General features: G+C 41.0%; 1 protein-coding gene across 4 annotated transcripts in view; it reads right to left on the bottom strand.

Annotated features, from left to right (window-relative positions):
• The window catches only part of STARD13 (StAR related lipid transfer domain containing 13), a 218,140-nt gene that overhangs the window by 28,974 nt on the left and 167,274 nt on the right, over positions 1 to 21,892 (bottom strand). For all 4 annotated transcript variants that reach the window (XM_069467357.1, XM_069467356.1, XM_069467358.1 and 1 more), the window contains exon 4: positions 9,333 to 9,396. In XM_069467357.1, the coding sequence (XP_069323458.1) occupies positions 9,333 to 9,396 (64 nt within the window). The remainder of the gene's footprint in view (positions 1 to 9,332; positions 9,397 to 21,892) is intronic.

Here is a 21,892-nt window from a genome sequence, read left to right as displayed (position 1 = left end):
CTTTGCTCTCATTCCCTTAGTCTCGGCCCTTGCCACCTCTCTCTGGATCTATTACGGTAAAAGCCTGGCTAGAATCCTTGTCGGCAGCATCTTCCCCATCTAAATGGCTTTCCACAGTGCAGTCCAAATACGGCCATGTAATTTTTCAGCTTAGAAGCCTTCAGCTTGCGAGGGGTGAGCTCATTAAGGGCAGGGCCTGTGTTTCTCTGTTTTATTCATCAAAAACATATTTACTCATATGTCTTTCCTTCCCAGTGCCAAGCTCATAATAATTTCTTAATTAGATTGAGCTTATTTTATACTACTTGAACATCCAGTTTTAAAACCTGGTTCCAAGCATCAGTGGTACCAGTTAAGAGCTATGTGACTGTCTGCAAGTTACTTATCCTCTCTAAAGTTTCTGTCACTTATAAAAATGAAATCTACAATAGGCCCTGCCTCATAGGTTTGCCTAGGGGATTAAATAAGGTAATACATTTAGTAGTTCCTCATTGTGGAATGTTTGTTATTTTCAATGTTTCTTCAGATGCTTATCTACCTTTTTACATATCTAGCATCCACCTTAATTCCCCTTAACCTTGCAATATGTTCTGTTTTCAAGGAAAAGTAAACAGATGCACAGTTAATAATTGTTGGGATCTTCCCATTCTAGTTTATTCCTTCAAAATCTAGTTTCTGTAAGGTTGGACTAAATGACAAATTCAAACATTCAAGCATAAGAGGGAGGAAAGCACAACGCCAAGTCACTAACGAGAATTCTAGAGCTGTGAAGCCAGGTCGGTGGTGTGCACCTGTGATGCCAGCTACTCGGGAGGCTGAGGCCGGAGGAAACCTTGGGCCCAGGAGTCCAGCCTGGCAACACAGAGAGACTCTATCTCTTAAAAACAAACAAACAAGCAAAAAAGAATTCTATAGCTTTGAGATCACAATGGAAAATTAGCTTTGGTTTTTAAAAAGTTGTATAAAGCTTTGGTGAAAGAGTTTAGAAAGTTATAATTGTACAAGTGGAAAACAGGCAAGATTCCGGGACAGTGACTCAAAATATACTTTCTTAGTAGACTTTCTATTTCCTCTTTCCCTGTGGTTGATATAATAAAAACCCACATCTGAGGGCCATTTATATACAAGCCACCATGATAGGCTGAAGGTTGGGTTTATTGGATTTTCTTATTGCACTTTAGGAAGCTAGTGAGAAGAAGTTGATATTAATGTAAGCATTCAGAAAAAGCCCTTTTAGCAAACAGTGTTTGAGAAGGCAAGAGAAGGATATGCTTTTAAAGAAAATGCAGATATTTTAAAATAGAAACTACAGCATTTAGTGCTGGCTCCAACTGCCTCTCTCAATCCTGGTTACTGATGCTAGCAAACCACATACTACTTGGATAAAGACTTCTTTATTTCAGTTGAGAAAAGATGCCAAGCTAGGCCCTGTGGCCTGGGGATGGAAGGCCTGGCCCTGTCTGCTGGGCTCTGGGAGCTTAATACTAGCTTTGGCCAACAGGAATCCATTTACAAACCAACTATGGCATGTGAAAAAGTGGTAAACTCCTGGGAAAAAAAGACAAACAGTTCAGGAAAATTTTGCAGTATTTAGGTCGTTTGAACCAAAGCAAACAAACAAAAACCAAAGCAATAAAAGACAAAACAAAACAAAGAAAAAACACCAATTTTCCTTTGGCATCCAGAACATATAATTACATAGTATGTCCCAAAGGATATCAAAATGGTTCTGTGACTGTTTCTTTCACTAATTCTGGATCTTTCAAACTACTGAAAGTGACACACAATAAAAAATATATTTTGCAATTTTCCAACACAACTCAGGGCATGCATATAGATTATATTAAGCCAAAACAAATTTCATGCTAAAATAATTGTCCTTATTTATTTGTGCTCCGGTATTTTATAGTTTGGTTTAGTATGTTTCATTTTTTAAAAATGTTATTTGTGACCCACCAAATTCATTTGATGACTCACCAAGGGGCCATGATCTACAGTATGAACAACTCACTGCAAGAGAGTTTAGGTTTTTTTATACACTTGGGACACAGCATAGTATCAGGCACATGACAGACTCCTCAGTAGTATTGGTAGAAATGTGTTGACTATCTAAGAGATTATCAGATTTCATTTGTCTGATACTTTTTCTGAGGTTAAAATTGAATAATTTGTGATTACTCCAAAATGCAAAATAGAAATCTCTAGGAGTCAGATGTGTTTATGAAGAAAAAGACACACTTTATTCTAACTTTATTCTCCTAATTCCATGGTTTAGTAGACCCCAGACGTATTGTGGACGTAGAATATCAGGACTTCAGAAGGCATCTGACAACAGGCTCTCATGATTTGCTGTGGTCAAGAAGGCCAGTGGTACTGGATGCCACAGAGAGTTTTGTTAGTAACTGGTCGAGTGACTCCACCAAAACATATGACCAAAAGACTGTAAGCCACTGAGGGAGGGTCTCTGGAGGCATGCCTCAAGGTTATGATCGTTTTAAGAATAACTTGAATGAGCCAGAACTCATGTTTTTCAAGAGTAAAGGTGGCACAAGGCTATTCAATAAAGGATCTTTGAGACTCAGCTTTCCCGGCTGTAAATGAAAATGATAACAAACACATCTAGCATGGTTTATGAACAGAACCGAATGAGATGATAAGGGAAAATACCATATAAACCCTACAGCATTAGATTTAAACTAATTATTGTTGTTAGAGAATAGCAATATAGACATACATAAGGATCTCAACAGAATTGAAGGATAGCCTGTAAGTAAGATGAAATTTCATACAGTAAACTATAATGAACTTCAAAAGTCAACTACAGGATGTGCAGCATGGAACAGACTTGGTTCAACAGCCCTTCCTGTTAAGATGTAAGCTTAATGTGACTTAACCATGTAAGAGGGCCACCAAAGACATCAACCTCAGGCTGCATGACCAGAGCACAGATCCCAAGACTCGGAATGTCAGAGCCTATTTTATTCTGCACTGGTCACACAGACTGGGAACAATGGACTCTCTCTAAGTGCCACATTTTAAAGGGTGCACTCCTAGAGAGTAGTAATCAGGATGGCCAAAAATCTAGCAACCACAACCTCCTGTGGATGGATGATTGAAAGAACTAATAGTCTGATTTAGAAATGAGGAACTCTAGACAGTGTTACTCTAAGTGTGGTCAGGGGCTTGCCAGTCCTCAAACTTAGCCTTTCATGAGTCAGATACAGAAATTGAGAGTAAGAATTAACAACATTTGTCAACATTTAACAAGGCTGAGCTATCCAAGCTCACGATCAGTGGACTTGTCTTACCAAACAGGGTAGAGACAAGTTTGGGTGCAGTCGAATTTAAATGGCGGGTCACATTTGGTGACAGCTGCGTACTAGTCATGCACGGTAGACCCACGTTACAACATATGCTAATTCAAGGTTCATTTACCTACTATAACCCCAAACAATTCATTGTTTCATAGAAAGGTAATTTAAATTTATAACTTTATAATTGTATGTATTGGCTAGTGATAAAGGATTGAAGACAAAGTCTGAATAAAAGTTAAAAAGGAATACCCTAAGCTTTCAAGTTATCTTAAAATCTCTTCTTTCATTCAGTCAACACACTCTGCAAGGCTAGTTTCTCTAAGAGGCTTGGTAGTCAGGGAAGTATTTTAGATACACATTATTCCCTGTGAGTAGTATTGGTGTCAATCCCACTTAAATTAGGTAACAAATAAGAAATTCACTGTCACATTAAAAATCTTACACACTCACAGAGTGTGTGTTTGGAGAGGGCATATAGGTATTTAATATGAAGGATTGCCATTTCAAAGTAAACTTTTTTAAGTTACAACAGGTGAACAACAAAAAAGCTATGAGTGTAATCATGTGCATGTATACTTTTAAGAAAAAAATATGAACATTTTTTGTAATTCTTTTCTATTTCCCATATTTGTTTTGATTATATTTATTGGAATGCACTTTTGTGTCATTTGGTTGAGCCTAACAATAAAACACAAAGGTCTGTATTTTCTATAATTAAAAAAATTCATATATCTTAATAAGTCCTTTGCATTGAGTTTCACAAAAGTATCTTGGTCTGTGGCAGACTGGAAAGTGAAAATAAAACAAGAAAACTGGTCGTTCATCACAGTTTGGGAGACTTTGTAAAGAGAGAGTAAATATTTTAGGTTTATGGGCCACAAGGTCTCTGTCACAACTATTCCGCCGCTGTCTCAAAAAGAAAGTGCATAGCTATGTTCCAGTAAAACTTTATGTACGAAAGCAAGGGCAGTAGTCTGTTGACGCCTGCTCTGGAGGACAGAGCTGAACGGCTGCCGCGTGAAAGGGGAAATCATATTTTGTGCTTCTCCGGAGGAAAGAGCTAGAATCCTATGGGCCAGTTTACAATGAATCAGCTTTTAGCTTATTACATGGAAGACTTTTCTAGTATATAGAATAAAATATGCTGCCCTGAGACATACAGAATTTACCACGAAGAAGCTAACTGAATTATGAGGGATGCTCTGAGAAGTAAATCTTGCAGTGAGTGGGTGGGAAGTTGGAAAACATGACCAAAGATTCAACCCAAAGATCCTACGCTTCTAGGACATTCACATGTAATTATCTTCAATTTAAGGTTGCTAATACTTTCCAGCCCAGTGAATGATGGAATAAAATGTAGTTTTTCTCTCATTTGACTCAGCTGTTTGGAGCTGCCAGGAGGTGTCTTATTTGGTGGGAGACGCCGGAGTGTGCACGGCAGTGGGGGTCGGGGTGGAAGCCAGGCCCCTTGTCAACAGCTGCAGAGCCTCTGAAATGCCAGGAGGTGCTGGCTGCAAGGAGGCAATTCGTCACGGTTTCTGTGTTGCTTTCCACCTTTGGTCATGATTTCAGAGAGCCTTATTAAAACTGTAACTTTAACCAGGACCTTCTTTGGAAGCTGCTCATTCTCTCTGGGGAAATCTTCTTCTTCTTTTTTTAGCTAATCCAAAAAAGTTTATTAGGGAACAATTTTGTGCCAGACAGTGTGTTAGTTACATAGAAAAAAAGGTGAAATAATTTATATCAAAATGCTAACAGTATTACCTATGGCTAGTAAAATCTTATGTGATTTTTTTTTCTTTTCTTTTTTTTTTTTGATATCTCTAGGATTTACTTATTTATTTATTATTTTCTTGCCAATATTTTTTTTTGTTTTATTTCAGGATATTATGGGGGTACAAACATTTTCGTTACATGTTATGACTTGGCCACACCCAAACCATGATCTGAGGCATGCCCTTTCCCCCCTACAACACTCACAGTGTCCATTAGTATGTTTATGGCAGCACAATTCACTATTGCAAGGATGTGGAAACAACCCAAATGCCCATCAATCATGAGTGGATTAATAACATTTGGTAAATGTATACAATGGAATATTACTGAATTATAAGAAATGACGGTGATCTAGCACCTCTTATATTTTCCTAGATAGAGCTTGAGCCCATCCTCCGAAGTAAGGTAACACAAGATCGGAAGAGCAGGCACCACATGGACTCGCCATCATACTGGCACTGACTGATCAACACTGTGATGCTCACACGGTAGTAATATTCTCCAGGGATTCGGGGATTGGGGGTGGGTAAACTCACAACTAATGGAAATCTTCTTAGGTAAGAGGAATGGCAAGAGTCCTGTGTGGGTATGCGTCCTTCTCTTTCCTCATTTAACAGACAGACTTAGTGGAGCCTTTAGTCTCCGACTTTTACTTTGAACAGAAGTTGTTCTCAAACACTAACCATAACCAGGGGATCTCAATGTCATCATGAAGCAAATGCGGATTTTGTAGGTAATGAAGAAGAGCCGTTTTTCTGAGAACGAGCAGCTTTGTGTGTGTGCTTGGAGTTTTAATTTAGATGAGCCTCCAATGTTTGTTTTTTTTTTTTTTTCCTAAAAATGAGAACATTCTTCACTGAAATTATATATTCCTCAGAGACAGATGCCAACCAGACATTCCAAAAAGAAGGGCTTTTTTCTTTTTTTTTTTTTTAAGTGGAGCTTGGCCGTATCTTTGCACTGGAAACAGGAACCCACACAGATCCACAGCTGCAAAAGGCAGCTTCTCCATAGTTACACAGACATTTAGAAGTTCACTGGAGCTAAGTAGCTGAGCCCGCCTACAGGGAAGCAGGAATGGGCCACTTGGAATGTTGCTGGAGTGAGGAGTGAGAGCCACAGGCGGCAGAACCACTGTGTCCTCAGGCTCTCCAGAAATGCCTGTTGGCTGGGTTGTAGCCAGTCTTCCAGTGAGGCACATGGCCAAGATGGAGAACGCGCTTCACCTGCCTCCCAAAGAGGGAGAGATGATCTTGGATCTCACACAGGGAAGGTAGTCTTGAATCCTTAAAGGACCACTTTTCTCTTCTGCAAAATGCTTAGAAACTACCTTGTGGGAGGACCGGTGCAAAGTCACTTCTGCAGGTGCTTTACAAGCGACATTTAATGTACAAGGAAAGCACACGCCTAACCAAGCTCGAAGAAGGCTTCACCATCCTCACCTATTTGTGGACTTTTCACTTTCTTCCTTGGGTCAGCCCATCCAAATCTTCAGAATTAAATAAAATGGGCAAGAAGACAATAAATGAATTGTGGACTTTTATAAAGATGGCAAAAAACATCCCTCTTGTAAACACAATACAAATAGTGCACTGAATGTATTGCTGGGGAAACACGGGCCCCTCCCAGATCTCAGAACAAGAGCCAGCTCACTCAGGCTCCAGGACGTCTCTGAATATCTTTGAAACATGAGGAGGGGCAGTGTGGTGCCAGGTTACCTGGATTCAAGTCAGTCGTGCTCTGCCATTTCTGTGTGGCTTTGGGCAAGTGCCCGAGCCCTTCGGTTTCTGCATCTGTGATGCGTTGTTAATGATGGGGAGTAGTGCCTGGCAGAGAGGAAGCCCTGTGTCAGCGTTTGCTGACCAAACTGCTGAGCAAGACATGCAGCCCTTTCCTAGGCCCGACAGCCCCAAAGGGAGAAGAACAACTGTGACCTCAGACAGTTATGCCATTTGGGGACAACTTTCTGCAGAATTAAACAAGTCTGGGCCTCTGCAGATTGGAGATAAGTATTCTATTTCTTGGATCACTTAAAACGGGGACATACCTAGAGGAAATGCTGTTGTCTTATTTTTGTTCCAAATAAACGAATTTCAAAGTTTGTTGAAATGTCCCAGGGTGCTTGACTTGCAAGTTTCCCTTTCTATTTTTGATCATCTGGCCTAGTCTTACCCACTAATCATTTTTTCTATTTTATTTTTTGCAATAAAATAAAGAACTAGCATATGACTTGTGCAAGGGACAGATCACAGAAATGGGGACCACCACACAGCACCTCCTGCATTGTTAGTTAGATCTGGTCACGGATGCTGGTCATTACTGAGATTCACCTGGTGAAGACCACATGCTGGAATTATTTTTTAGAAAATTCAGGCCATGACTCTCCAATTAGCAATGTGAAAAGCAGTATTTTATTCAAGTGCCTGCAGTTGTGAGGCCTATAGCTAAGCAGGGGCTCTGAGGGGTATGCCATGGATCCGAGACAAGGAATACATTAAGAAGGTCCGAGGACCACAGTGACCCATTTACAGAGGTGCTTTTGTGAAGGTGATGCATAAAGAGCCAACCAAATGTTATTCAAGCCTATCTCGCCTGTGGGTTTTGAAAAGCTGGTGACAGCGTGAAAATCCAATCTCTTTACTTTGTGGAAAACAACTCATGTCATTAGTTTTTGGCATTTTCTTTTGTGATCCATTGTGGCTAATGATCAGTATGGGCAGCTGTATGGACCGGCCGTTCGAGGGCCCACACTTTAGACACACAGGCATGGCTGTGTTCAGTTTAATAAGAACCATGTGTTCCAATCAAAACAACATCTGACCCTCATGCTTCAAATAGTATGTATGCTTCTCAAGGGGTCTATTCAGCCAGACAGCTGTTGGGAGGTTTATTCCCACATTTTTAATTTGTCTTTGGCCTGGACAAATTTGTCATGTTTTAATATTTCTCTAGATATTGTTTTTCACCCTTTTACCTCCTTAGTTTAAATTTTTCATTCTGGGCTCAAATCCCCAATTTTTTTTAAAGGTCAGGTTTAAAAAAATTCATTTGAATTTTTTTTGGGGTGTATTTTAAAGCAGAAATTCAGGTTAAAGTTATTTTTAAAGATTAGGTTACTCAAGAATGACTTAAAATCCACTGGATTTAATGTTTGCTCTGTGCAGACCAGAATACAGAAATCTTTCTTTTGACTCAAAGATGTTTTCTGTGCTCCTTTAAAATATACGGGGGCTTGACTTGTTACATAGTGGAGATGTTAAATAAAAAAAGTAGTTAACAATCTTAACTCTGAATTTCCTAAAAAGACCCAAGTCAGTGGGAAAAGAAGGCAGTACAGCATGGTGGAGAGGGGACTTAGTTTTGGATTTAGACACACCTGAGGGCGAACTCTGCTCCGCCACTGGCTGAAAGATCGTGGGCAAACAACTCAGCCTGTTCAAGATCTACTTTCCTTATCTAGAAAGCAGAGAAGCCCTACCTGGATTAAATAAGATAATGTATGGTAAGTACATAACCTAGCTCCTAGAGAACAGTAAGTGCTCAATAAAGTATAGCTTTATTTCAAAACTGAAATTTCCGGTCTTACTCATACAGAGGGAGCAGCACACACAAAGCCCCGTTGGGGGGTGAGCGGAGCAGAGTGACTTTTCAAAGTGAACTGAATTCCTTATGGCTAGAGCAAAGTGCAAGGGGAGAAATGGTGAAAGACGAGGTGTCTTCTTGTCACACTGTCCCCAGGCACCCTCATGTCATTAGCAAATGAACCTACCTGAGAACGATGCATGTTTGACATATGCTTGAAATAAAATGTTATAGGCAAGAATGAATCAGAAGACACTTGCTAGGGACCCACAGATCCTTTCTCAACTCTTAGTTAACTCAGCACTGTGAAGCGAGTGTAATATGGCACTGACATTTACAACTAACAAAATTCTGAAAGATTACCATAAAGAATTGAGATATTTTACATCTTTATGCAAACCCTCTGATTAAAAAATACAAAAAACAAAAACAACCCCCCCCAGAAAAAACTAAAGCAAAATGAAACGGTGAAACAAGCAGATCTCGGCCTGGGTTTATAATGGATTTCTTTATGACGGTTATGATAAGATGGGCTATTTGGGGAACACATAGGTGGTCAGCCATTGAGGAATTTTACTTAGGTTCATGTAGTTTTTCATCTGTGAATGCAAGCTGCTTCTTTTAGAATAGCCGTGGGCTCAGTAAGGTATGGACACCTACCTTTTTCCTTTGGAAGTTCACATCAAGTTTCATTGAGGCACACTTGTTCAACGTATTTAGTCGTCTAAAATAAAAGAAAAATGTGATGATTATCACCGCTAATGAACCTAAATCTTCTTTCCAATTTGATAATCTTCCTTTATTTCCTTCAGTAAAGTTGAAAGCACAGAAACAGCCAGTCGCAAGACAAGACCTCACCCATGGAAAAGATATGCTATAAAATAGTTCCCACTTCTGCTCCAGCCTCCTGATCCAGGAGGACTCTACCATCAAGCCTATCAATCTTGGCCCCTTCTGTCATCTAAACCCAGCCCTTTTCTGATTTCTCTTTCCACCATTCTTGGAACCCACAGCCAATCATTTCAGCCATGCTTTCACCAGCCCTTCAATTCATTTGCCACCTTGATCTTCCATCAAGTCTATCCTACTAATCCTGCAATATGGACCAACTCAACCATCTGTGTCCTCTCCTGCTCTCAGGCAGTTAGGTATAAGTAGAAAGATAACTTCCATTACGGTGCTGAATTATAAATGCCATGGACTGAACTGTTTCCCCAAAACATCTTTGTTGAAGCCCTAACCCCCAGTGTGATTATATTTGGAGTAAAGAAGTAATTAAGGGTAAATGAGGCCATAGGGATCCTACAGGATTAGTGTCCTTATGTAAAGAGACACTGGAGAGCTCCCTCTCTCTCTGCCATGTGAGGACAGAGAGAAGACGGACTCTCGAATCAGAGAGAAACCAAACAAAATCAAAATAGCTTTATTTCAAAACTGAAATTTCCGGTCTTACTCATACAGAGGGAGCAGCACACACAAAGCCCCGTTGGGGGCTGGGAGAAGCATAGCGACTTTTCAAAGTGAACTGAATTCCTTATGGCTAGAGAAAAGTGCAAGGGGGGAAATGGTGAAAGATGAGGTGTCTTCTTGTCACACTGTCCCCAGGCACCCTCCTCATGCCATTAGCAAATGAACCAAATCTGCTAACTCCTTTTTTTTTTCCCCCCCCAGGGAAAAATGGCCCCAATTAAAGGACATGGCAAAGGAAACTTTTTTTTTTTTTTTTTTGAGACAGAGTCTCACTCTGTTGCCCAGGCTAGAGTGAGTGCCATGGCATCGGCCTAGCTCACAGCAACCTCAAACTCCTGGGCTCAAGCGATCCTCCTGCCTCAGCCTCCCGAGTAGCTGGGACTACAGGCATGTGCCACCATGCCTGGCTAATTTTTTCTATATATATTTTTAGATGTCTATATAATTTCTTTCTATTTTTAGTAGAGACGGGGTCTTGCTGTTGCTCAGGCTGGTCTTGAACTCCTGAGCTCAAAACAATCCACCCGCCTCGGCCTCCCAGAGTGCTAGGATTACAGGCGTGAGCCACCACGCCCGGCCTAACTCCTTGATCTTTAGCTTTCTAGCCTCCAGAACTGTGAGAAAAGAAATGTCTGCTTTTAAGCCACTCAGTCTGTGGTATTGTCATGGCAGCCCACGCTGACTAATACATACACTGTGATTTTCACCCTTCGTTGGGCTCCCAAAATTGCTACCCAGCACTCCTTGCATTTTTTTCCCTCTGGTTGGCTCCCAATCTCAGTCAGATCATCAAAAAGACCCAGTTCCTCAATAGAAGATGTAGCCACTGCTGCCAGTGAGAAAATATAAGCTATTAGACATGAATTCTTTTAATAATCATTCTGTCATCATAAATTGTATCTATAAAATCATATGTCCTGCTACTTTTCTGCCTTACAGGAAAAGACGGTTCTTTACTTTTTCAAAGCTAACCCTTTATCCTTGTATTTTTTATTTTGCTGGGGGATAGGGTCTTGCTCTGTTGCCCAGGGTAGAGTGCGGTGGGGTCATCATAGCTCACTACAACCTCCAAATCCTGGACTCAATCGGTCCTCCTGCCTCAGCCTCCTGAGTAGCTGGGACTACAGGCACACGCCACCACACCTGCTAATTTTTCTTATGTTTTGTACAGATGAAGTCTCGTTAAGTTGCCCAGCTGGTCTTCAACTTCCAGCCTCAAGAAATTCTCCTGCCTTGGTCTCCCAAAATGTTCGGATTACAGGTGTGAGCCACCGTGCCTGGCCCTTATACCCTTGTTTTTGATTTCAATATCAACTACTGCATCTGGGACTTTAATATCTCATTTATTCCCTCTCACCTCAGCATCTTTCTCAACTGCTTGCTTCTCCTTAAGCCCATTCCTATCTCAAACAAATGGACTAACCAATTAGTTAGCTACCCCAGAACATGATTAAGCAAACTATTGATCCTCTTTCAATATCATCTTCCCATCAAGTAACTATACTAACTACCCCCACACTCCCCTTTCTTTTATTGCTTAACTTATTGAGAACATCCTCAGTTTCATTCATTGTTCAACCCTTTGAAACCTAATTTTCATGAAATTCTCTTTACAAATACCCTTATTGTTTTGTTTTACTTGATTACTGTAAAAAAATTCACCATTATGAGTGTATATGGTTTAAAGAGTCCAACATTCCCCTTGTGTCTTCTTCCATTTACTACTCTTTAGAGGTGACTCTGTTTCTTTTGGTGTTTGGAAGATTAGGTTCTAATCTTCCACCTTTGGCTGACCTTGATAATCCACATAAATAGGAGGTGATGGCTCAGGCAGAGTTATCAACTTCCTGCTGGAGCACAGAAGCCATAATGTGACATGCACAAAAAGCCCCATGGCAAAGGCTGTGAGACATATTGGTTCAGGGTATTAAGGAAATCTCCATCCAATTATTTGCTGACCACAAAATTAACTGAGTAGAGACTTCAGTGGCCATGACAAAGGATACAGACTTCAGAAAATTAGTTGAGGAAATTCATAACAGCAAACCCTGGAAAGGGAGGATCTGACTTTGAGAACATTTGAGAATGTTACAGTATTTAAAATGTCCAGTCTTAAACAAAAAATTGTAAGAAAGTAGATATCTACAAATTGATTCTAATGTTTATATGAATAGGCAAAAGACCCAGAATAGCCAATACAATATTGAAGGAGAAGAACAAAATCAGAAAACTGACACTACCCAAATTCAAGACTTACCCTAAAGCTACAGTTATCAAAATAATGTGGTATTGGCAAAAGAATAAACAAATAAGTAAACAGAACAGAATTGAGAGCCCAAAATAGACCCACACAAATATAGTCAGCTGACCTTTAGAAAGGAGCAAAGGCAATACAATGGATAAAAGATAGTCTTTCAACAAACAGGGTTGAAACAAGTTGATATCCACATTCAAAAAAATCAATCTAGATACAGACCTTATACTGTTCACAAAAATTAAGTCAAAATTAGTCATATACCTAAAGATAAACACGAAACTATATAAATCCTAAAAGATAATAAAGGAGAAAATCTAGATAACCTTGGGTATGATGATGACTTTTTAGGTTCAATTCCAAAGGCAGGGTTCATAAAAAAAAATAATTGATAAACTGGACTTTATTAAAATTCAAAACTTCTGCTCTGAAAAAAGAAACTTTAAGAGAGTGAGAAGACAAGCTATACACGGGGAGAAAATATTTGCAAAGACATATCTAACAAAGGGCTGTTACCTATAATGTACAAAGAACTCTTAAAATTCAACAATAAGGAAGCAAAAAGCCCCATTAAAAATATGGGCAAAAGATCTGAACAGACCCCTCACCAAAGAAGAGGTACAGATGGCAAATAAGTATATTGAAATATGCTAAACATCACACGTCATTAGGGAATTGCAAATTAAAACATCCATGAGATACCACTAAACACGTATGGCAAAAATCTAAAATACTGACAACACTAAACACTGGTGAGGATATGGAGCAACAGAAACTCTCATTCGTTACTGGTGGGAATGCAAAATGGTACAGCCACTTTGGAAGACAGGTGGGCAGTTTCTTACTGCCAAACATACTCTTACCATATAATTGAGCAATTGTACTTCTTGGTATTTGCCAAGAAAACTTAAGTCTACACTGGAAACCTGCACACAACCACTTATGGCAGGTTTATTCATAATTCCCCAAACTTGAAAGCAACCAAGATATCAGGTGAATGGATAAATAAACTGTGTTACATCCAGACAATTGAATATTATTTAGCAGTAAAAAGAAATGAGCTATCAAGCCATGAAGAGACATGGAAGAAACTTAAATGCATATTACTAAGTGAAAGAAGCCAATATGAAAAGTCTACATACTATATGATTCCAGCTATGTAACATTTTAGAAGAGGCAAAACTATGAAGATAGTGAAAAGATCAGTGATTGCAAGGGGTTGGGGAGAAGAGGAATCAGAACACAGAGTGTGTTTAGGATAGTGAAACTACTCTGTATGATACTATCATAGTGGATTTGTGTCATTATACATTTGTCCAAACACATTAAGTGTACAACTCCAAGAGTGAACCTAGAATAAACTTTGGAGTGTGGGCAATAAAGATGCATCAATGTAGGTTCATCCATTGTAACAAATGTTACACTGTCAGGGGTGCTGATAGTGGGAGAAGCTGTGCAAGTGTGTGTGTGGAAAGGCAGTGTATGACAATTCTCTGAACTTTCTGCTCAAATTTGTTGTGAACATAAAACTGCTCTAAAAATCAAAGTCTATTTTTTAAGATGTAGCCTTTGTTTTACTCACTTGGACTTTGAAATTACTAATGTAAAGTGATCCGAATTTCTTTTGCTCTCAGTCTACTTGTTCATCAGTTCTCAACTCTACCTACAAAATCATCATCAAGGAAGACATCTTAGAGATTTGGGGTACAATTTGATCCAGCAATCCCACTACTGAGTATTTACCCAAAGGAAAAAAAGACATGCCATAAAAATTAAATCTGCACTCAAATGTTTATAGCAGCACAATTCACAATTGCAAGGATGTAGAAACAACCCAAGTGCCCATCAATACATGAGTGGATTAATAAAATGTGATGTATATATACCATGAAGTACTACTGAGCCATAAAAAAATGGTGAACTAGCACCTCTTGTACTATCCTGGATGGTGCTGGAGCCCTTTCTTCTAAGTGAAGTATCACAAGAATGGAAAAACAAACACAGGTACTCACCATCAAATTGGGACTAATTGATCAACACTTACGTGCACATATAGAAGGAACATTCATTGGGGATCGGGCAGGTGGGAGGGGGAAGAGGGGATGGGTAAGTTCACACTTAATGGGTAAGTTTACACTTAATGGTGCTCGCTGTGTGGGGAATGGACACAATTGCAGATTTAACTCTGGCAATGCAAAGGCAATTTATGCAACCAAAGCATTTGTACCCCCATAATATTCTGAAATAAAAAATAAAAAGTAAATAAATATTCTTAGGTATAATCTTCACATAGGTAAGACAGTGTCAAGGCAGTGTCAACTTTATGTAGGTAAGATGCTTTCCCTATGTCTAGACAGACGAGAACAGGAACAAATGGGACACACAGAAGAGCTAGAGAAAGAAAGAAGATGGCAAAGAAGATGCTAAGAGCTATTTTTAGAAAGAAAGACAAGAGAGAAGGGAGTGGTTGTTAATCTGGAACACTGTTGAGAATTTGGAAATAATAAACCAGCTTGGCCTCCCCGCTGAAAAAAAAAAAGAAAAAGAAATTTGGGGTACAAACAACCAACCAACTCTTCTGAATCTTGCCATAGCCAGAGAGGAAAATACTCTCTATGGTTGTCCTAAACTAGGCACACATTCCTGGCATCGTGTAGCACTGGCCTGGATTTATCTTGCACAAGGTAAAATAAACGATGGCTGTACTCTGCAAGAATCCAAACTCGATGAAACATGAATCCTAGAGAGATACAAATGCCTCCTTAAGATCTGGCTGCCTCAAATAAAAGAATATGTCAAATAGCAGAAGTCACTCATTGCACTTTATTAAAAAAACACTAAAATTCTGGTGTGCGTGAAGCCAACCTGCATTTTGGACAGATATTTAGTGTCGGTATTTGCTTGCCACTAACTTAATCATGAGTAATACAAAATCTTTCAGATAATCTGAGTTGGTCTAATTCTTTTTGCCTGGAAAAATGTTTCTGCATGGACACACATTTTGAATATAAGGTTTATTTTATTTGCTGCATGAATGGTGTGTCCTCCACTGGATTAGAACCTTGTTTGAGGCAGGGACTATAATTTATTCTTCTAATCCCCACAAATCCTAGAAGGAAGTTTTATACATGACAGGCTCTGTAGGTTTTTCTTTTTTAACTGAACATACTTTGTTTATACAGGTACAATTGGTGATTGACTTTAAGTAGTTACAATAGACCTTGAAGAGTCAGAGTAACAGAATTATTCTCCACCGCTGAGTATGGCGGGTGGCGAGCTGCATCTCATTTGCATCCCTAATGTCTAGCACAGGTGCTGGCTCAGAGCGAATCCACTCAGCAAATGTTTGCTAAGAAAACGTTAGCACTTGGCCCACTCTAGGGACCGTTTGGACTGACACTTTTATTTTCAGATGAGGAGACAAAGCCTCCGAGAGGACCACTTGCTCAAGGGAGGCATGCATTAGTTGGCAGCTGAGCTAGAACTTCTTCCTGCTCAGTGAATTTTCCGCTCCCGCCTACCCAAGAAGAATTTTAGGATGGCCCAGAAAATGAGAGCACACGTCATGTACCTAGCACAGGCTGTTCAGTGAATGGCTGTTTCCATCCCCTCTCCACTTTTTCCATGGAAGGGGAAAGCCCACTACACATGATGAAGTCTGTCCTCTTTGTGCTCTGAGTAAAGTGAATTCATGTGTTAACACACGCAAAACAGTTTGACCCTTTCATAAGAAGTGTCCACAATGATACTGTTGTCAGAACCTGTTAATTTTTTTACCATTGTCTTCAGAATCCTTTAAAAGGGCTAATACATTAGTAAGGCAGAAGTAGTCAGTAGTCTCATTTTAAGAGTGAAACTTGAGGTTCTAATGGGAAAGTCAATTCAGAAGAGAAGGAGCCGAGATGCTTTCATCCGATGTGCGCTGTGTACTGGAACAGGCCAAGTGCTGGGAGTACAGAGGCGAGCAAGTGTGGTTCCTGCCCTTGAGAATCTCACGGTCCCATGGGGGATATAAACATGGTAAATAAGAGAAGCAGCAACTCACTTCCTGAGAGTAGAAGGACAACACCTCCCAAAGGAGGTAACATTTGAGCAGGCCTCTGAAGGACTAAGAAATTTGCTGCCTAGGCTAGGAGAATTTTAGGCAAAGGGAACAGGCATGGAATAGAATGCTATAGTCCAGGAGTTGCATGTATGTGAGTGAGAATAAGGCTGGAGAGGTGGACAGGGGCTAGATCACAAAGGCTGAAAATGAAGCTGCGAGGAGCCATCTGTGGGCAGTGGGGTGTATTGAAGGATATTAGACAGGAGTGTAACGTTAGATTTGCATATTAGAAATGTAACTGGTGGCAGGATGGAGAAAGAATGGAAGAGAAACAAGAGTCTGTTTCAACAGTCCAGGTGAGAGATGGCAAAGCGATGAAGAAAGCAGTAGGAGTGGGGTTGTCTGGGTGAAGATGAAGACTCGGCCATGGGTTGATGAGGAAGCTGCAGAGAGGGAGAAACAGAGGACGACTCCCAGATTTTAGACTTTCATGAATGTGCCAGTAAACATAGAAAACAGTGAAACAGGGAAGTCAGTAGAGAGCGACGATATGGGGAAGATAATGAGCTCGTGTTTGGATATATTAAATTTTAGGGGCCCTATGACTTCCAGACCCACTTGCGCATGATCCGCACATAGATGAGCTACGCGGAAGATACACGATAATTAAAGCCAACCATCCAGAGGGGATTCAGGACCCTGGAGAACTCCAGTGGTCAAGGCCCAGCCCGAGGAAGGGGGCCAGGCTCTGGAAGGCACAGTCAGAGATGTAGGAGGTCAACAAGGACTCCCTGAAGGTGGTGTTCTGGAAGCCAAGAATGAGCATTCAAAACAGGAGGGAGTACTTGGTCAGTTGTAGCAAATGTTTAAGGAACAGCAAGTGATATAAATCCTAAAAAAACCTCTTTTGGACTTAGCATTTGGCAAGGGCAGTATTAGTGAAGGCACAGACGGGACAGAAGCCTGGGAGAGGGGTCTGGGGAGTGAGTGGACCCTGAGAAAGTGAGGACAGTGGGAACAGCGTATTCTTTTAAGAAGTCTAGCTAAAAAGCAGAGCGATTTAGGGTATTTTGAGAAGATGAAAAATTTATCATCACATAATATTTTCTAACATGAAGATGCGATAAAATCATTTGTGAATGGGCAGGTTATTTTCTTCCAGATTCCAGTTCAATGTCACATTCACTGAAGTCCTGCTCAGTGTAAGGCTGGGAGACAAGCACCCATGATGTGCAATTGACTAAGATGCAGTCTCCGCTACCGAGCACTTGGAAACTGGTAGAAAGTCCCTTGTATGCCCAGCAGACCATAATGGGAGTGAGGTGTGGTCAGCAGAAAATGGAGCTGCACACAGACTGCCCCGGCACACGGGAGGGAGGACCGGAGAGAGAGGACGCCCAGGGCCTGGGAGGACAGCCAGGAGTGCAGGAGCAGAGAGATCAGGCAGAAGGGCCAGAAGAAGGCTGGGCAGCTGTGTGCTGGGCAGGCCGGGAGTCCACGCTGTAACAGAAACCTGGGGGAGACACCCAGCGGCCCTCTGCCCATGGATCTACAGGAAACCACAGGACTCTTTCTTACCTCGTATTTTAGATTCATATTTGACATCTAAGCTGCCAGACTTCAGATTGGTCATGAGGTCACCCTCACTGATTTAATGGCCAGTTTCCTGTGATATTGCTAATATTCCTGCCAAAGGCATGAGAGGAATAACAACCAGGGGTACAAGTTCATCTCTTGCAGACAATTCTGATTACAGCCCGGCAGCCTGAACTTCTCACCCTCGCTCCTGTGTCCGGGGCGGTAGGTATCAAGCCCTGTCTGCTGGGGTGTGTTCTGGGAGGGGCCCTCAAAGACATTCAGGAACCCAAGTCACTGAAGATGTGTTCCCAACCCAGCGATCAGAGGCCAGCGAGTCAGGGAGCAGCTCCTCCTCTCCGGGCTGCAGCCGCAGGGCCTGGGAAAGGTCTCCACGCTGGCGGGGTTTAGGAAAATACAGGTTCTGGAGAGCAGGGTGGATATGCTATCCCAAACAGACAGTGCTGGTATGCAACTCTGTGTGGGTGGGGCCTTTCAAAAGTCACAGGCCATCCACCAGGAGGGTTTTATGATGTCTGAGGGGTAAAAAACCAAAAAGAGTGTAGTCAGAAGCCAGCAAGTGGCTGCCATCTGCCACCCTGGAGTCAGGGGAAGGCCACACCTCTGCTCCGCCCCGCTCTTCCCGCTGGCTATTCTATCCAACGGTCAGGCTGCAGCAGGGATACTGACCTCTGTTCCAGCCCATATACCCTCAAACACTGGCTGAGATGTGGGGGAAAAGCAGTTAAGCATCAACTGGTCTAGTTATACAAAGAAAATTAAGTATGTGCATGTTGTCCAGGCAGAGGATATATGTGTGGAACTGTGTGATTTTATAGCTTGTATGAGAAAATCGTTTTAGATAAGTGATGTGCTCTACTGACCAAGGTTTTAAGGAGGAGCATAAGCTCTCTTGTCCAATCAATAAAGGATGATGGCCAAAGTGGGCCAAGGGTAAAGAACTAAAAAAAAAAAAAAAAGTCCAGGTTTTCTTGGACTTCTTTAGTTTGTGCAATTTCAGACAAATTTTATAATCATATATGCTTGTATGAGAAAAATAGGATGGGGTGTCCTTACTTAGCTTCTTAACTGTTTACAACAATTACATCTTATCCAGATAATTTCTCTAGTGAGAACTAGTCCAAGTTGAAGTAAGGGTCATGACTGCAGATTTCTGAGAGAGTTTCCAACACTGAAAGCAAAACAACAGCAGGCTGGTGGGAAGGGCCGGACGGATCCCCCTCCACACACACACACTGACGCCATAGAGGCTCCTTCCCTTCCCTTCCCCAGCGTCCATTCTTGGTCCTCTCTTACTTCACTCCCTCTTTCTGCTGTTCTCGAGTGACCTCAGCTACTCTCAGGACCTCCAGACCCTCATGTGTTGATGATGTCACATCTGTGTCTTTCTGAGGCCAAGCTCCAGGCCCACGTGCCCCACCACACAGGGACATTTCCACCTCACTCCGGCTCCTCAGCCCTCCGCATCTCCCCTCCAACCCCGCCCAGGCTCTTTTCCTCCTCCAGGTGCTTCCCTGCCTCAGGGAGGGGCATCTCCACCACCCAGCTGCTCAGATCAGGAGGAGTCCGGTCACTCTTAATTCTGAATGACACCACCACCACCTGAGCGTTCAACGTAAACAGAGCCGAGCACACGGCTTACACTACTGCACAACGACACTCACTAAATGTCAGCCATTATCGTCTGGCAAAGCAAGGCGTTTTTTAAAATATTGCTAACGCTTTTAATGATGCAATACAAACAGCTAAAAATATATAGAGAGAGAAGTGAGTAACACTAAATATAAGGTCCCTCTCTTCCCCTCAATCTCCTGCCGATTTTCTCTTGTATTCTTCCTGAAAATTTAGGCACATAAAAGTGATCTTGAGTAGCTGGTTGGGAAAGGTCAATGTTTTACACAAAACAATATACACCAGAGAAATCCCCTATCTGTGACCCTATCATGTCCTTTCCTGCCTGTACCCCAAGCCTGGCCCCACTCTAACAGGCTGGCACTGGGGCGAGGTTAGCAGTGCAGGGTGGGGGTGGGATGAAGATGCCGTTCCTGCACACTCATTTAGTTAAAACATAACAAAATAAAAGCTAAAAGTTCAAACCAGCCACATCAAAATGTCATGTGTTTTTGTCTGGGTAATTCCTACTACCATTTACTTAGCTGTTAGTGGGCAAGTTATTTCACACTTTTGTGCCTCAGTTTCCTCCTGTAAAACAGGAATGTTGCTAGAGCCTGTCTTATGGGGCTGCTATGAGAATTCTATGAGTGAATATTTGTCAGATGCTTAAGAGCAGTGCCTGGTACATGGTGAGCACTTTGCAGGTGTTTTTAAAGAAATAAAATAACTGTGTATTGGGATTTGTATTTATTTATAGACTCAAGATTCTAAAGGTAGAAGTGGTCATTATATCATCCCAATGACTTGTCAAGGACTCAATAATCCAGTTTATTGTCACATATTATTACATAGCATAATAATATAAGATATCATACTGTACATTTTCTGTGATAAATATTCTAAAAGGGAATGTTTAAAATACATTATCAATATTCATAAAGACTACCATAATCTTAATGTTATTTAACGTACTCAAATCAAGTATAGGCCTTTGTGCATAGAGGTAAACTGTAAATACTGTTCTTGTCAGTACTCCCCTGCCCCATAGGAAAATAATTGCCATTTATTATCCTTTAAAATATGAAAGGCAATGACAGATCCTCGTATAATCCTAACAAATACCATAGCTCCAACAAGCAGTACTGAACAAGGTGAATGCTCTTGTTTTACACATGCTGTGATTAACTAGTGTTTATTAATAACACAAATTATGCAAATGGTTTACACTGGCTTAACATTGAGTTAGAAATTCAGATGACATCTTGAGCATCAAGGCCCTATGTTAGCAGCCTGAACCAATAGAACATACTGCTTTTCCTTTAAAAAATTTCATTCAGGAGCTTTGGTTTGCTGCAATTTGCCTTAAAGATGACAAACTTTGCAAGCTATTTTGACACCTTGGCTATTCCTACATTCTGATACAGTGACTGTTTCAATTAGCTCACCTATGTACTTAGATGTGCAATTAGCTTTTTATGACTCACAGGAGAAAATATTTTTCATTTAAGAATTCAGTTGCAAACATCAGAATTATAACTATGATTGTTAAAATAATAAAGAGTGTACTCTCCTGCCTTACAGTAACAAATATTTACAGAGTGCCTACTACGTGCTGGTCCTGTCAGCATTGCTGGAGCAACAATGAGACACAACTGTCATTCTGGAGGTCACACCTTCAGCCAAGACAGCAAACCTGTCTAGTTTGTGGGGCCTGGATGAAAGCTACAAAAAATAAAAATAAAAAAGAAAGAGAAAGCTACACATACACATATTCGGGCCAGGCCGAGATCCCCTCTGCCAACCACATCCTTAGTACAATATATAGTACAATATATATTTCCAAACCAATCAAAAAAGGTAACAGTGTTTAACAGCTCTCCAAGAGCAAATTGGGACCTAGAGCATTAACTGTCTGCACAAGAGAGATACTTGCAGAAAACCAAAGGGGAGTAAAATTCATGTAGTGGCTGACATTTTCAGGAGCTCTTCAGCTCTCTGGTCTTCCTTTGTCTACCTGGCAGAAGTTACCTGCCCTCTGGATGTGATTCCCTTTATGACCTGCATTAGCTCAGCATTTCAAATATGGAGGTGAAATGTAGAGCCCGCAAAGCTTTAAAAATAAAACAGAGCCAGCTCCATCTCTATAAGTCTACGCACAGGAAGAAAACGAATAAAATCACAACCCCCCTGCTGCTCTCTTGGCATCAATCATGACTTCCCATCTGAGTGGGCGAGTGTCTA

The sequence above is a fragment of the Eulemur rufifrons genome, chromosome 4 (genome assembly GCF_041146395.1).
Source record: "Eulemur rufifrons isolate Redbay chromosome 4, OSU_ERuf_1, whole genome shotgun sequence".
Lineage (NCBI taxonomy): Eukaryota > Metazoa > Chordata > Mammalia > Primates > Lemuridae > Eulemur > Eulemur rufifrons.
This window is presented reverse-complemented; position numbering and strand designations above follow the sequence as displayed.